At 45.8% G+C, this 16,042-nt stretch overlaps 1 protein-coding gene across 4 annotated transcripts in view; it reads left to right on the forward strand.

Moving 5' to 3' along the window:
* The first annotated feature begins 200 nt into the window (after nucleotides 1–200).
* Nucleotides 201–16,042, forward strand: part of LOC146567859 (V-type proton ATPase 116 kDa subunit a 1-like) — a 29,063-nt gene continuing 13,221 nt past the window's right edge. For all 4 annotated transcript variants that reach the window (XM_085283528.1, XM_085283529.1, XM_085283530.1 and 1 more), the window contains exons 1-17: nucleotides 201–307; nucleotides 1,600–1,756; nucleotides 1,895–1,973; nucleotides 2,054–2,151; nucleotides 2,277–2,405; nucleotides 3,958–4,040; nucleotides 4,914–5,040; nucleotides 5,180–5,262; nucleotides 5,638–5,731; nucleotides 6,269–6,481; nucleotides 8,085–8,235; nucleotides 8,495–8,634; nucleotides 8,736–8,899; nucleotides 9,704–9,794; nucleotides 11,152–11,270; nucleotides 11,413–11,629; nucleotides 14,133–14,240. In XM_085283528.1, coding sequence (XP_085139654.1) covers nucleotides 1,640–1,756; nucleotides 1,895–1,973; nucleotides 2,054–2,151; nucleotides 2,277–2,405; nucleotides 3,958–4,040; nucleotides 4,914–5,040; nucleotides 5,180–5,262; nucleotides 5,638–5,731; nucleotides 6,269–6,481; nucleotides 8,085–8,235; nucleotides 8,495–8,634; nucleotides 8,736–8,899; nucleotides 9,704–9,794; nucleotides 11,152–11,270; nucleotides 11,413–11,629; nucleotides 14,133–14,240 — 2,013 coding nt within the window. In that variant the 5' untranslated portion in view covers nucleotides 201–307; nucleotides 1,600–1,639. The remainder of the gene's footprint in view (nucleotides 308–1,599; nucleotides 1,757–1,894; nucleotides 1,974–2,053; nucleotides 2,152–2,276; nucleotides 2,406–3,957; nucleotides 4,041–4,913; nucleotides 5,041–5,179; nucleotides 5,263–5,637; nucleotides 5,732–6,268; nucleotides 6,482–8,084; nucleotides 8,236–8,494; nucleotides 8,635–8,735; nucleotides 8,900–9,703; nucleotides 9,795–11,151; nucleotides 11,271–11,412; nucleotides 11,630–14,132; nucleotides 14,241–16,042) is intronic.

The following is a 16,042-nucleotide window of genomic DNA, read 5'->3' on the forward strand; positions in this document are numbered from 1 at the left end:
CCGTGAATCACCTTCAACATTTTCAAAATATATTCCCATTGAACAGATTTCCCCATTTGCTGTATTAGCGTGTTTTGCGCAGGACATCCTTCACATCTGAGATGTGTAAGTTCGAATATCACTTCTGTGTCCATCGTCAAAACGAAAGAAATCCCCGAGATACAGATACAGTCATTTTACTTTGAAATCCTCCCATCGGACATGTTTCCTGCTGAAGTGTATCTAACTTGACGCAGCGCAGGACCACCGCAGCATCCAGGAGGAGACTGAAGTGTGAAGAGAGGGCTGACGAGCTGCAGCTTGTGAGGTGAGTGTAGATACTGTGGAGGTGGGTGTTTGAGGATTATGAACCACAGTCCACGTTTGTCCGTGTGAGCTGTGAGGCGGTGGTCAGCTCCTCTGTGTTTGCAGTGAGGTCTGTTTCAAGGTTAGTTTTACGAGCAGTGATTCGTGTTCTCGTAGAGGCACGGGATGAGGCTGTGGGGACTCGGTATCCTGCCACACAGCGGAGTTACGTCGTTGTTTATAGTTATTCATATTTAAAATGAGTGTGAATGAAGCGGCTGTAGGCCTGAGCCAGCAGCGTCCTTGAGCAGTGAAGGACAGAGCTGCATCAGCAGGGATGCAGTGACGTCAGCGATGCTCCGTAAGCCTCTGTTGATGCACTAATCACCAACAGGAACTACATTTATGACGTCGACGATTATTAATCCTCGTGATTCCTTATGTGGCTTTCATCGTCCTGGGGTGTGGAGCCCAGCCCGCTGTCGTGCGTGGCCTAGTGCCCGTAAAGCCGGTCTCTAGACGAGCATTAGCATCTTTAGCCTGTTCTAGCATCATCCGTTTACTTACAGCACACGAGTGAGACATAGACCTGCTAAAACCAGACTCCTGCCAGTGCATTCATCCTCTATACGATTTATGAGGTGTGTGTGGTGTTTCCTGTCTGTGGCGTGTCAGTGGGGCTTTTGGTTTTTACAGTGCACTCGTCTTATTTGACTTCCTGCTGCTGCAGGACGCTTCCATCAGCACCGTGCAGTTTAAAGTGCGTGCCTGAGAGCTTGTACAAAAAGAGCTGATAATGGACAGATGCAAGATTATCCATACACCCTCATACAATCAGGAGGATGTTGCATCTCATTGTGTAGAGGCTGTAGCAGCCAAACAACAACGGTCAAATCCACATTTCAGTGTTTTTCTCAAAACAGATTTCCCACTTTATTCTCAAATTGACCAACAATATTTTTTTGTTGGTCCTAATACTGCGTCTTATGTCTGTGGTGTGTGGGAGGTGACCCCGATGAAGCCCACACAGAGAGGACAGGTGTAGAAATGCCCCCAGCAGGGTTTTCACCTGCAGCTTGAAGCCGCTCTCAAACAGTTTAAAGACACAAATAACTATTTGATTATTTTACAGATAAAACACTGAAGAAAATGATTAGTAACTGCAGCTCGTATAAACCTGAAACCATACTACGCTTTATTATAGGAAAGTCTGAAGAGGGCAGCCAAGTATAATGAGACTGTGGTATATTTGCTATATTATCTAGTTATTGTGCACTGTGTACTTGTTATTGAACCTTCCTGTCGTTGCTGCAGTGTTTGTTGATCCTAGCTGAGGTGGAGTGCAGAGGTCATCATGGGGGAACTGTTCAGAAGTGAGGAGATGACTCTGGCCCAGCTCTTTCTCCAGTCAGAGGCAGCCTACTGCTGTGTGAGCGAGCTGGGAGAACTGGGCATGGTCCAGTTTAGAGATGTGAGTATGAATGGTGCCAGACTGACACTGACATGTAGAAGTCATTTTTGATTATCATGGTGTAAGCTGGTTTTAGTGAATGACAAATTCCAATAATACATTTTGAAACATGTATTTCTGGTCTTTTTCTAACAACAGCTGAATCCAGATGTAAACGTGTTCCAGCGCAAGTTTGTGAATGAAGTGAGGAGATGCGAGGAGATGGACAGGAAGCTGAGTGAGTGCTGCTGAGTCTGACTCACTTTCTGTTCCCTTGTTGTGGTAACGAGGTAATCACCGAGTTTCCTTGATGAACAGGGTTTGTTGAGAAGGAGATCAAAAAAGCCAACATCCCGACAGTGGACACTGGAGAGAACCCGGAAGTACCTTTTCCCAGAGACATGATTGATCTGGAGGTAATCAGCCATTTCCAAAACAGTGTTTCCTTCTTGTCCATCGCTTTTATTGAGTTGGTACAAAATGTTGTATCTATCAAAATAACGTATCAACATTATCACAATTAACTGTGTGTGTTTGGCAGGCCACATTTGAGAAGCTGGAGAATGAACTAAAGGAGATAAACACCAACCAGGAAGCCCTGAAGAAGAACTTCCTGGAGCTGACGGAGCTCAAACACATCCTCCACCGAACGCAGCAGTTTTTTAACGAGGTTTGCTCACACGTACACGACACAGAAGAACAAAGAGTGTTAGAGTGGCTTTGTTTACGCATCGATTAAGGCAGCAGTTCCCTGTCAGACAGCAGACGATGACATTAGCTTTGCAGCTACAACATTGTCTGGAGCCGCCTGCTGTGCCTCCAGAATGTTTGGGACAAACACAGTTTTGCAGGTTTACCTCTGAACACTGGATTGTAAATCAAACATCGAGTATCTCATTGAAGTGCAGACATTTTTGAGAGATTTTATTTAAGAACTGCAGCTATGTCCATAAACAGTCCACAGCCTTCAAGTTTCTGGGACAGTGGACTGACAGCAGATCAGTCAGCTGTCAGTGGTGCAGGCCTGGTGAGGCCAGAGGAAGCAGACACAACCTCTGAAGTTGATTTAAAGTCTTGACTTAGTGTTTTATGCCTTTCGCTGCTTTTAAATGTAATTTTAAATACGAGACTGAAAGAGATGTTAGTGCAGGTGAGGGCGGGCATCATTAGGCTGGATAAACCTACAGCGTCAGACAGGCAGGAGGCGGTTAACTCAACATGGATGACTGAGAGAAGACAAAGTGCATGATGGCAGAATTATTTCCATGATTAGGAAAAAACCCTTTCATAACACGTAACCAGGACAGAAACACTCAGGCAGGCGTGTCCCCGTCAGAGTCTACCGCCACCGTTAGCCTAGTTTACAACAAAGCACTGATTACTCTCACAGTCTGTACACAGACATACTGGGACGGGTGGAACCAAAGTGACCAGTGGTGCAGTGAAGGGCTCAGACACTGATAACACAGCACACCACAGTGCAAAGGACCCAAAACTAACTGCAAAAGCATGATGGGAAAAACTTCAATATCAGAGTCAGTCATTAATGTGAGGCCAGCTTTTCTGTTACTGGGCACCAGAGTGGATGCAGACAGACCCACAAACCAGCTGCTCTGGGACTTTTCTGTCCTGGCCTGGTCCCAGTTCTGTTCGTGGTTATAGTGTGGAGCTCCTGTTTCCCGCTGTCTCTGTGTTACCTTACTTCCTGTTTTATTTTGGTAGTCTGTTGTCCAGTGTGTGTTGCACTCAGTTTTACTGCCTTGTTTTCACCTGTATGTTTGCACACCTGTTCCCTTGTGTGTCTATGCTGTATGGCCTCAGTCCTGCCTTTGTCCTTCTTGTACTGTGTGCGCTCTGGCAGTGATGTATTCGTTGTTTTATTTAATCAGGATCACTTTCCTGTTGAACAAATACTATAAGCTTCTTCAGTTTCCCATTCCATGCACCTGCTCTGTTCCAGGTCACATGAGTCTGTGCAACAAATTTGTGACTAGCTGACCTAAAAACGGCTTTTGAACATAAAATGTAAAAGAATGGTTCTAGTAGTCACAGCACTCTGCAGTAACTCACTGGAACATGTGTTAACTCTTTATTTGATGTTTCACACCCTGTGCAGCTGTTACAGGCCTTGCAGCGGCAGTGCAAAAGTCTTTGTGTGATGCATGGGCCTAACTGCTAACTTCCTACACCTGATGAGGTGCTTTTTGTTATTTTGTTGGCAGATGGAGGATCCTAACCTGCTGGAGGAGTCATCGGCTCTGATGGAGGGTAGTGAGGGGGGCCGCGGGGCCCCACTCAGACTGGGGTAAATAATAAGGATAAATGTATAAAGTAACATCAATTTAAAAACTAAAAATGATCTTCTGGCTCTCTCATGGAAAGTGATCCTGGGGAAGTATAAAGTCCACAGTGAAGGAATGGTTAATGGTGAAAGGACTTCCTCTTATGAGCACTTTATACAACGCGCCTCGTTCACACAAGCAGAAGGGCTTTCTCTCTAACACTCACACTCCACTGGATGCATCAGAGAGCAACTTGGGGTTAGCATCTTGTCGAACAGTGTTTGGCAGGCAGACTGGAGCAGGCAGGGATCGAACCGTCAACCTTCTGATTAGTAGATAACCTGCTGTACCTGCTGAGCTACAGTCAGTCTAAACATCAGAAAAAGCCAACCTTATCTGCTGATGCAAGCGGAGCTAGATGCTAAATGCTCACCACAGTGCTGAAGAAGTACTGAGACTGTTGTCTCTTATAACTGCTCTCTCTGGGAGTTTGCATGTTTAGCTCATTTGGCTAAAGGCGTGTCGGCACAGTACTCGTCAGAATTTCATCAAATATATGATCCTGATCCCTTAGTGCAGGGATAGGCAACTCCAGGCCTCGAGCGCTGGTGTCCTGCAGGTTTTAGATCTCCCCCTGGGTCAACACACCTGAATCTAATGATGAATTCGTTATCAGGCCTCTGGAGAACTTCAAGACATGTTGAGGAGGTCATTGAGCCATTTCAATCAGCTGTGTTGGACCAAGGACACGTCTCAAACCTGCAGGACACCGGCCCTTGAGGCCTGGAGTTGGACACCTGTGTCTTAGTGGATCTCAAGGTCACATTTGTCACTCGTGAACTGTGATCGATTATAAGCTGCAACGTTTCTGTCGTGCTGGTTTCGTGTCTGTGCAGTTTTGTGGCTGGAGTGATCAGCAGGGAGAGGATTCCCACCTTTGAGCGGATGCTGTGGAGGGTGTGCCGTGGTAATGTCTTTTTAAGGAAGGCAGAGATCGAGGACCCACTAGAAGACCCCACCACAGTGAGTATACTAACAGTGGAGCTGTGGAGAGTAGTAGTGAGAACAGAATTTCAAACAAGAATGGGATAATAAAGCAGATGAATAATACATGTGGGGTTGAACACAGAGCACTATCTAATGTTTCGTTCCCTCTCAACAGGGAGACCAAGTCCACAAGTCAGTGTTCATCATCTTCTTCCAGGGTGACCAGCTGAAGAACCGGGTGAAGAAGATCTGTGAGGGGTGGGTGTTGCATGAAAAACCGTTGCTGCTGTCACTGTTAGGTTTTAGAATGTAGAATCACGCAGCGTCATGCTTATGTTTAGTCCTGACACCGTTTCACGATCACATAGTAGCATCACAGCTGAGTGCTAGTGAAGGTGGGAATGTGAGCGCTGTGTGACAGCTGTAAATCCACAGAGTGGAACATTTTCTGTAGAGAGTGACACACATGTCCCGTCTGTCTGTCGTCACGAAAGGCTTTGATCTTATTCTAGTGAAATGTACGACATGTCCAGTGTAACATGGCCTGTGATAAAGTCAGGGAGGGGCGGGGCCATCTGCTGCGACCGGTGTGTTGCACGCTGTGTGGTCAGACTGACTGTGGCGCTCCTGCAGGTTCCGTGCGTCGCTCTACCCCTGCCCAGAGACCCCGCAGGAGAGGAAGGAGATGCTGGCTGGAGTCAACAGCCGCATCGATGACCTCCAAATGGTAAGTTATGTGTGCTCTACAGGCATCAGCCAAATGCTTACAGTCTTGTAAAAATAAAGCAGAGGGGAGGAGTCGACCCTGGACAGATGCCGCAGAGCTGTTAGCTGTGCACTTCTTTTGCTCACTAAACCAGATGAAATCCATGAGACGCTCTGGCTCCTGCACCTTTCCTTGAGAACATTTATTTCCAGTCAAATTACAAAGGCCCTTGTAGTGTAGACAGGCTTCATTGTGCTACACGTCTTATCTCTGAAAGAGCCGCGTCCTTTATGTGCTGTGGTTCCCCCGTTTCTCCTTATTAAGACAGGAAAAAAGCCTGTTCTGCTTGAAAGGTCTGCACCGGTCTGATGCTGCCAGACGCCCTGCCACAGCAGAGCCGAGCAGTACACTGAAATACAAGTTGTGTGAATGAATATGACGGAGGTTTTCTGCACTGCTAAAACTGCACATTTCAAACTTCAACAAGAAAACGTGAAAAATCAAAGAAGCGTGCGTCAGGTTAACAGAATGAAACATCCTTCCACGCTGCTGCTGTAGGTGCTGAACCAAACCGAGGACCACCGTCAGCGAGTGCTGCAGGCTGCTTCTAAGACCATGCGGGTGTGGTTCATCAAGGTGAGGAAGATGAAGGCCATCTACCACACGCTGAACCTCTGCAACATCGACGTCACGCAGAAGTGTCTGATAGCTGAGGTGTGGTGTCCTGTCTCAGACCTGGACTCTATCCAGTTTGCTCTGCGCAGAGGAACGGTGAGTTTGGTCCTGTCTCTGCAGCCTGTCGCACATTTCTCTGTTCTGCTTCTCGTGCTGTGCATCTGAGCCCACAGACACCCACGGTCACAAACCTGGACTCAGGTTGGGATCTCTAGTCCTACTTTGGAGAATTTTTAAAAGTAAGCAAAAAGAAACTAGAATGTCTCCAAAGAGAATCGCTGTGTCTTAGTTAGGAGTCAACTTTATTGTCATTACACATGTATAAATACGGGTGAACCAAGTGCAGTTTGCATCTAATCAGAAGTGCAAAGAGCAGATGATGTTGTTGAAATGTTCCCATAGTTACTACCCAGCAGTAAGTCAGTAAAACTTTATGGCACCTTTTAAGAAATACAGTCACGAAGTGCTTCACAAGAGCCAACAATGCATAAAAAACGTGAATACAAAACAGGTTTAAAACAATATGTTTTTAACTGGAGGCGACTGATCTGAAGTCCGAAGAGAGAGTTCCAGAGCGTGGGCCCACTGAACACACGGCTCTGATCCTTTTGTGTTCAGCTCAGTGTGGGGCGCCGCAAGCCGGCCCTGGTCACAGGACCACGAGGTACACATGGGTGCAGAAGCTCTCTGATATAAACTAGTGCCTGCACGTGAAACGCTCTCCATGTTAATAAAAGAATCTTATATTGCACGCTGAAATAAACCAGAAGCCAGTGCAGCTGCATCAGGATTTTGTCGAAGCCTGTCGGGATCATTCTGAGCAAACGCTCTACGGAGGTTTTGCTAAGACACGTGTGCACTGCAGGAATCCAAATGTGATGAAACAACAGCGTGAATAATCATTTCCAGTTCAGGACGTGACACAGTGCAGCTTATGTTTGAGATGATAAACACAGGAAGGAGTCACAGAACCAACACGTCCAAGTGTCTCCTTTATCCCAGACACATGTTTCTGCTGCACAGACAGTTATTTCAGTTTGTCTCGATTTAGTTGAAGAAAACTGTCTGTACAGCTGAATATCATCTGCATAGCAGAGATAAGAGATGTCTGAGCAGAATGGAAGGGAATGTATAGAAAAACACTTCTATATGTCATATTTTACATTTAAGTTGGCACAGGGCAACAAAAGCCTCAGAAAGCTGCGTAATGCTTAAAGAACACCTGACGGGGAATCTCCCTCTTTAGACTAATAAGTTACCTCAGCGGTCCCAAACCTTTTTTGCACCACGGACCAATATTTTCACGGACCGGCCTTTAAGGTGTCGTGGATAAATCCAACACAATAAAGTGATAGGACCGAGACACAAACTGTGGTATCTTGCACCAGTACCAAGAGAAGATTTATTCATAGCACACGGGAAAAGACCCAGGGAAACCGAGTTAATGATCAAAACCATAAATTTCACACCTGAGCCTCAATTCTTGGTACCAAACGAGCCCCCGTGGGTTGGGGACCGCTGATAGTTGGATGAGGACAGTATCTGAGAGATGCTCTGTGTTTAGCTGTAAAGACAACGTTCACTGGTCTGTGGACCTGTGGATAAGGAACATGGCCATGTTCTTGGTACAGGGCGAGGTCACAGTGACTGTGAAACTCACTGAGGTCTGAGGTTTTCTAAACGAGGCTTTATTTCACAGGAGAGGAGTGGATCAACAGTGCCCTCCATCCTAAACAGGATGCAGACCAAACAGACTCCACCCACCTTCAACAAGACCAACAAGTTCACATCAGGCTTCCAGAATATTGTGGACGCCTACGGCATCGGAAGTTACCGGGAAATCAATCCAGGTCATTGGCTCATATTGAAATGACTGTTCATTCAAACTTGTGATTGTGACTGCGGTGAATGTGAAGCTCTCGCTGACTCTGCAGCAGTTCAGTGTTCAGGCCAAACTAATCGAGTGTCAACCAAACGAACAGAGTGATTTTGGTTCTGTTACAAAGGATTCGTTACTTTGTGTGTAAAATTTGCTTCTAGCCAAACATTTTAGTGAAGTTTCAGCAGCAGAGTTGGATGATGGTTGTTTGGATCCCTGTGTGCCTACAGCTCCGTACACCATCATCACCTTTCCCTTCCTGTTTGCTGTCATGTTTGGTGACATGGGCCACGGCCTGTTGATGACCTGCGCTGCCCTCTACCTGGTCATTCGAGAGAGTCGCCTCCTCGCCCAGAAGAGTGACAATGAGGTACGTTAACACAAGTAGAAGTAATCCAATATAGTAAATCATCGTTGTTCAGTCAGTGAGCAGAAGCATCATATTCCAGTGTTTTCTGTTTGCTTCTGTAGATGTTCAACATGATTTTTGCTGGGCGCTACATCATCCTCCTGATGGGGATCTTCTCCGTCTACACAGGCGTCATTTACAATGACTGTTTCTCTAAGTCACTCAACATGTTTGGGTCTGGCTGGAGTGTCAGGCCCATGTTTGGCCCCAAAGGAGCCAACTGGACGTGAGTTCAGGCTTTTTCTGCATCACAAATGAAGTTTAGATTTCCACTTTTCCTGTTTGTGACCACTACCAGACTAAAACCAGTACTGAATGTCATCCCCAGCACTAACTCGAAGCAGCCAACTAGAAGATTAAACTTACTTCAGTCTCCAAGAAATAACTGAAAACACTATTGTTACGACCCGGCTGTAGCTGGGACGTAACAGCTAAACCTTTAAAATGACCAACAGTAGCACAAACACAGCCTCAGAGGAAAAAACGAATCTGATGCATGTAATCCAGTTCAGTGTGTGAGCCTGCAGGAACCTAAAGGAGGCTTCTGTAGTCAGAGCGGGCAGGGATCTGCTGACTGGCCACTTTGTCAGGAGCACTTGTTCAGCTGCTTGTTAACAGTTATCTAATCAGCCAATCACTCACTTTGAACACGGCATGGTTGTTGTGCCAGACGGTCTGGTCCGCTGAGATCATCTCAGTGAGCAGCAGCTCTTTGGTGAAAATGCCTGTTTGATGTCAGCGCTAACAGGAAGGTAGCAGTAAGTTAATAACATGCAGGAGAGCATCTCTGCACAAACTCTCATATTTAAGAGTGTTAGAATTTAAATGCAGCAAAGCTAATTATACAAAACACAAGATAACTGACTGTCAAAGTAAGACAGGAAGTCAACGTCATCATATGGGTCCAACCTGTTACTAGCCAGGTGTAACTAAAGAAGTGGCCAGTGTGTGTGTGTTGGCAGGTTCGTGCTCTAAACTGTTTCTCATCTTGCAGCATGGATTGTAGTTCTTCTCCTTCCGTCTGTCCTAGGTCTGAGACTCTTGATGGAAATGCAGTTCTCCAGTTAGATCCTGCTATTCCCGGCGTGTTCGGTGGACCTTATCCACTCGGAATTGACCCGGTAAACAATACATGTACTCACTATAACAACTAAATCAAATTACCGGCTCTAATTGTCTCCAGTGCACGACAACCTGCTCATTTCATCTTGGGCTGGTGAAATCAGTGATAGGAATGCCAATAATCCAGTTTGTGAGCCAAGCAACAATCGATCCTGTCAGAGCTCCATAGCTGTCGGTCCTGTGTTACAGAGATGATTAAACACCCCACAGATGTGAGACCGTGTGACACAATGAGTCACCAGCCCCTGAACCCTGTCTGAGAAAACTGCAGTATCCAGTAGGGCTGGGCCACATCATACCGTTCACGGTGATACCAGTATAATGTTGGGCAACGATAAGAAAATGAGATATCGCGATAGAATATGGGTAAAACGCGCAGGCGCAGTGCCTTTGTTTTCATACGCGCATGACGGAAAAAGCATGGCGGCGAAAGCGGATCGTTGAGTGAAACAGATGAATCTGAACTGGTTTGTAAAAATGCTGCAGCTTCACTGGTGTGGAACTGGTTTAGCTTTCGTCCGTCAGATACACAACAAAGCACTATTTTTGGTAGCGCATGCTAGCGGGCCGTCGTTATTACCGTGTTGTTTGGAAAATACGGCGCACTTAAAATCAATCCTTTGATTTTTCTGAAAGTCGACAGCGCCCCTTATAATCCCGTGTGCCTTATGTATGAACTCTGGTCGTGTTTACTGACCTCGAAACGATTTTATGTGCACGGCGCTCGAAAATCTGTCAGATGTTTCAGTGCGACTTTGCTGAGCTACGAAGCCGCACCGTTTGATGGATTGTGGGAGCATTACGGCTATCGTAGGCGGAGCCTCGCGGAGTGATACGTACTGTGCTTCAGCATAATGTTACCGTGTTGTGTGTGTATAACTGTTTTTAAGTTTTGTGGATATTCTACATGGTTATGCTGAGGATATGTCGGCCAGTTTCCACTGGAAATGCCTTTTGGTTAAACTGTCAGCGAGGAATTTGCATTTGCACTGATAAATTTTTATATAACTTTAATGCACATAAAAAACAGCTGCTTGTTTAAGTGACAATACATTGATGGGTTTTTTTTTTCACTAATAAAGCTGTGGAGTTGTAAAGTATTTTGTCTCGTGTCAAGTACATCGTCAGTTATATCGTTATAGCAAATTTTCAGATGTATATCGTGATAAATACTTTTGGTCATATCGCCTCATATCCAGCTCCAGAGCTGTTTCATAAACTAACAACTGTACCTTTAAAAAAGACCATCTGTCTGAGATCACTGAGAGGTCAGCACAGACCTGTATGTCAGCCTGTTTGTACTTGTGTCAGAGTAGCAGGGTGCTCTTCGTTGAACCTGCTGTGTGCTCTCTGCAGATCTGGAATATTGCCACCAACAAGCTGACTTTCCTCAACTCCTTTAAGATGAAGATGTCCGTCATCCTGGGCGTCATCCACATGATATTTGGAGTGTCTCTCAGCCTCTTCAACCACCTGTAAGAGTCACACTGAGGGCTGATACTGAATGTTCAAACACTTTTAAGGTTGTGTGCCGTCTAGCTTCATATTCACAGCTGATCATTTTCAAACAGGCACCATGCTGTTCTGTTGTTCATGTGTGACCTCACTGCGCTGCAGGTACTTCAAGAAGCCTCTGAACATTTTCCTGGGCTTCATCCCAGAGATTGTCTTCATGTCGAGCTTGTTTGGCTACCTTGCCCTGCTGATCTTCTACAAGTGGACAGCCTACACCGCCCGGACTTCCAAGGATGCTCCCAGCCTGCTCATCCACTTTATCAACATGTGTCTCTTCAACTACGGTGACCCCACCAGCAAACGCCTCTACGAGGGACAGGTGCTCCTTCCATTACCCACCCTCTCCTAACATATCCGCGTCACACTGACATGTTAGAGTCGTGCATGGATGTTCTCTCAGCAGTTCTACAGAGCAAACAGATATTTCATTGTGCTTTACTTTCCTGATGACCTTTTTTCAGAAACTTGAGGTCGAGCTTCACTGTAGAACAAAAACAAACAGAGCAGCTTGGAGCAGTTTGAGCTTTGCTTATTGATACCATCTCTTCTCATAACGGTGCAGGTCGTGTCGTTCTGTCAGTATGCCGAGGTTTTAAATTGTTAATTTTTTTTGCAGTTTTAAATCGAGGTGTGTGTGTGTGTGTGTGTGTGTGTGTGTGTGTGTGTGTGTGTGTGTGTGTGTGTGTGTGTGTGTGTGTGTGAGATTTGAAATTCCTTATCATTCTCACCTCTCAGTATGATGGTTGTGCTGCTGGCACCTAGTGGGGTTCATTTATATACTATATATTATAACACAGTATACAACAGTTCCACCTTAAAACATGAACATGGACAACCTGCACGGATGCTTTGTTGTTAGTGAAACGCTCTAGTGGTACAGTTGGGGTCAGGTATATACATTCATTACGGGGCTTAAAATCATGGTAATTTTGGCTTTTAATGATTCCTTTGAGTTGTTTTCAGCATCTTTCATCTTTAATGACTAAGAAAAATAATTCAGTGCACAAGTTTGAATTTATTTAGGATTTTCTCATTTTAAAAAACCAAAAACATTAAATTCCCCGCTCGCCTCTGCAGGCGGTCAGTCCTCCAAGCTCGGGTCCTCTACCAGAGGCCTGGGAGCTTGAGGGTCCTGCAGTATCTTAGCTGTTCCCAGGACTGCGCTCTTCTGGACAGAGATGTTGTTCCCGGGATCTGCTGGAGCCACTCGCCTAGCTTGGGAGTCACCGCACCTAGTGCTCCGATTACCACGGGGACCACCGTTACCTTCACCCTCCACATCCTCTCGAGCTCTTCTCTGAGCCCTTGGTATTTCTCCAGCTTCTCGTGTTCCTTCTTCCTGATATTGCTGTCATTCGGAACCGCTACATCGATCACTACGGCCGTCTTCTTCTGTTTGTCTACCACCACTATGTCCGGTTGGTTAGCCACCACCATTTTGTCCGTCTGTATCTGGAAGTCCCACAGGATCTTAGCTCGGTCATTCTCCACCACCCTTGGGGGCATCTCCCATTTTGACCTCGGGACTTCCAGGTTATACTCGGCACAGATGTTCCTGTACACTATGCCGGCCACTTGGTTATGGCGTTCCATGTATGCCTTGCCTGCTAGCATCTTGCACCCTGCTGTTATGTGCTGGATTGTCTCATCTTTACACAGCCTGCACCTGGGGTCTTGCCTGGTGTGATAGACCCCAGCCTCTATGGATCTTGTACTCAGAGCTTGTTCTTGTGCTGCCATGATTAGTGCCTCTGTGCTGTCTTTCAGTCCAGCTTTGTCCAGCCACTGGTAGGATTTCTGGATATCAGCCACCTCCTCTATCTGCCGGTGGTACATACCGTGCAGGGGCCTGTCCTTCCATGATGGTTCCTAGTCTCCCTCCTCTTTCTTAGGTTTCTGCTGCCTGAGGAGCATCTCCTTGGCAGATCCCGCACTTGATGCTGACTTGTGCTATGGGCTTGAGGTTGGCCTCCAGTGTTGTACGCCACATCCCCATTGAGTTCCTGACGAAGGCTCTCAGGGTCCTGTTGATCTTGTACCGTTCTCGGCATTCCAGGATCCAGGTGTGGGGCATTGAGTCATAGGCCTCCTTGTAATCAGTCCAGGCAGTGCACAGGTTGGTCTCGGCTGACTGCTCAGTCGACCAGTAGCTGGTGTTTTGCGCCTCTGGTATTCTTGGCCCTTTCTGTGCCTTGCTCATGTATTGACCCGTGTGCCTGTTCATCTTAGCTGCTATGATGCCTGACAGGAGCTTCCACGTGGTGCTGAGGCAGGTTATTGGTCGGTAGTTGGAGGGGACCAGTCCCTTCTTGGGGTCCTTGGGGATCAGGACTGTCCGGCCTTCGGTTAGCCATTCCGGGTGTCTCTCATCAACTAGCAGCTGGTTCATTTGTGCTGCCAGTCGCTCGTGGAGTGCAGTCAGCTTCTTCAGCCAGTAGGCGTGAACCATGTCGGGGCCTGGTGCTGTCCAACTCTTCATACTGGAGACCCTTTCTTGGATGTCTGCCACTACAAGCTGTTGTTTAACAACATTAGTTGTTCGTTAGTTATCAGTTCTTGTTGCAAGATGAAGGTGAAGATCTGGCAGCAGTTGTAGTTTTTCTGTTATTTTTAGTTACATGTGATCGATTAGAGCATGTTAGGTTTTTAAAGCACAGCAGAGCTCGTATTTTGAAGTCTTGTGGGTTTCATTGTCAGTGTTTAGATGCAACAGACAATCTATTATGTTGTGCTCTGTATTTACAGTTTGAGGTACTGTTTTAGACCAAGACCTGTTTGTACAATGCTCATTTCTTAATTAACCTCTCTCTTTGAATCTTTAGGTGGCGATCCAGGTTTTGTTGGTGCTGATTGCCCTTGCATGTGTTCCCTGTATGCTGATTGTGAAAACTATGGTGCTTCGGCGTCAGCACCTGTGGAAAAAGCACCTGGTATGTGCATCTGACCACAACTAGAACCCTACTTCTATCTTTCATTACTGTTAAGTTACTGTTAAGTTATAACCTTTGATATAACCTTTTGTTTTCTTACTCCTGTCATTCATTTCAATGCACATTGTATTGTGTAACGTGGTTGGTTGTGCTGCCATGAAAACTGCTTAAAGCCAGCTTTGGAAACGTTGATATTTTAGCGAGAAATGTACGATAACTATTTCACAGACAAAGGACACCCTAAAATTCGATGATACTTTGATTCAGTTGTCTTAACTGTATATTTGGCAGTTTTCTATCCAAAATGATGACGACCATTACCGAGTGCTACCTTGGTAGATATGCCACCTGGAGCTTTCATATCTCTCACTGGTTATGGATCTCATTCACTGAAGATCAGCAGAGTTAAAACCTCACAAAGACTCTTTATAACTCGTAGCTTTGTGACATGTGGGGCCTGATCTTTGCATGTCGAGCAGATGAGCTTTAGCAGAGTTATACATGCTCACACGTTGTAAGAGAGGTGACTGTGGACTATGCAACTTTCTGCATGTATTTAAAGGTTTTTATCAACATTGTCTGAACAGACCTAACTGGCTGAGTTTGTACTGATTTCTATGTTTAGGAGCAGGGTTGTTTTTCACTACACAGTACTTTGCCTGAATGCTTCTCTTCTGGGAGAAGACGGCCAATAAGCAACACTATGGCAAACATTAGTTTAGAAAAGGAGTTTCTATTTATTAACACCAACAAACAGTCAGCTCTCAGCACAGCAGCACAGCACAAACTGTCTGAAGAGGGCAAAACAAACACTTGGGACTACTTAAGCAAACGAGAAAAGATTAGCCAGCTGGCTGCAATCATAGATCATAAAGACTGATGTCATTGGGCTGTGAACCCAGTTATGAAGTGTCAGACTAAGTGTTTTCACTGTCGCCATTCAAAGTGGACGTGACAGGCCGAGTGTGGCGTGAGTCTGAACGCTCGCTAATGACTGTGAGTCACACGCTGTGGATAACTCTGCTTTCTGACAGATAATTCACTGTTTGTTTGTTTTGCACGAGCCAAAATGATCCAAACTGAGTAGCTCATCAGAAAATTGACTGTCTCTGCAGCTCTTTTCTGATGCTTCAGTTAATTTGGTCAAATTAGCCACAAGAAGGACTTTTTCCCATCAGGCCTGTCTGGTCAAAGGGACATTTGACCATTAGTGGAAAACTGTGGTCATTATCAGCAGAACACAGCTGTCACAGTAATGATTCCAGCCCCATTGTTCAATTCAGTTTTTTATATCGTTATATTGTGAGGGAAAGACAATCGTTCAGAGAAAATCCCATCCATCAAATGACACCGTAGTTTTCCTCTTGACCCAGAGGCCACGAGGTTTGCCAAGCTCTCAAAGGGCTGACACAGACAGCCAGTTTAAAATCACTTATAAAGCTAACACGCCTCCTTTGGACAGTGGGAGGACAGGGAGAGCCTATAAACTGAAGGCACCAGTGGATTCAAACCCACAACCTTGCTGCCAGGTGACTGTGCTGTCACATTAAACCACCTTCCCAAATTCATGTAGGTTAGCTGTGTTACAGCTAGCTGATATTATCACACACAGCCTTTGGACACATGGTGAAACTGCAGGTTTTGCTTTTCAAATTTAAGATTACTTCAAGGTCACAAAAACGCTTTTAGCCATGCTTCAGTATTTGTTTCCCAGCAGTTGTAAATCTCACACGAATGATGATGAGATCTGGGAGCTGTACAGCTGTTAGCTGGACGGGTCTTCAGGTCTTTGTGCTCAGCTG

Source organism: Mchenga conophoros, linkage group LG8 (assembly GCF_057382185.1).
Source record: "Mchenga conophoros isolate Kocher_MC1m ecotype Shallow Benthic linkage group LG8, M_conophoros_male_GT1.1, whole genome shotgun sequence".
NCBI classification, from domain to species: Eukaryota; Metazoa; Chordata; class Actinopteri; order Cichliformes; family Cichlidae; genus Mchenga; species Mchenga conophoros.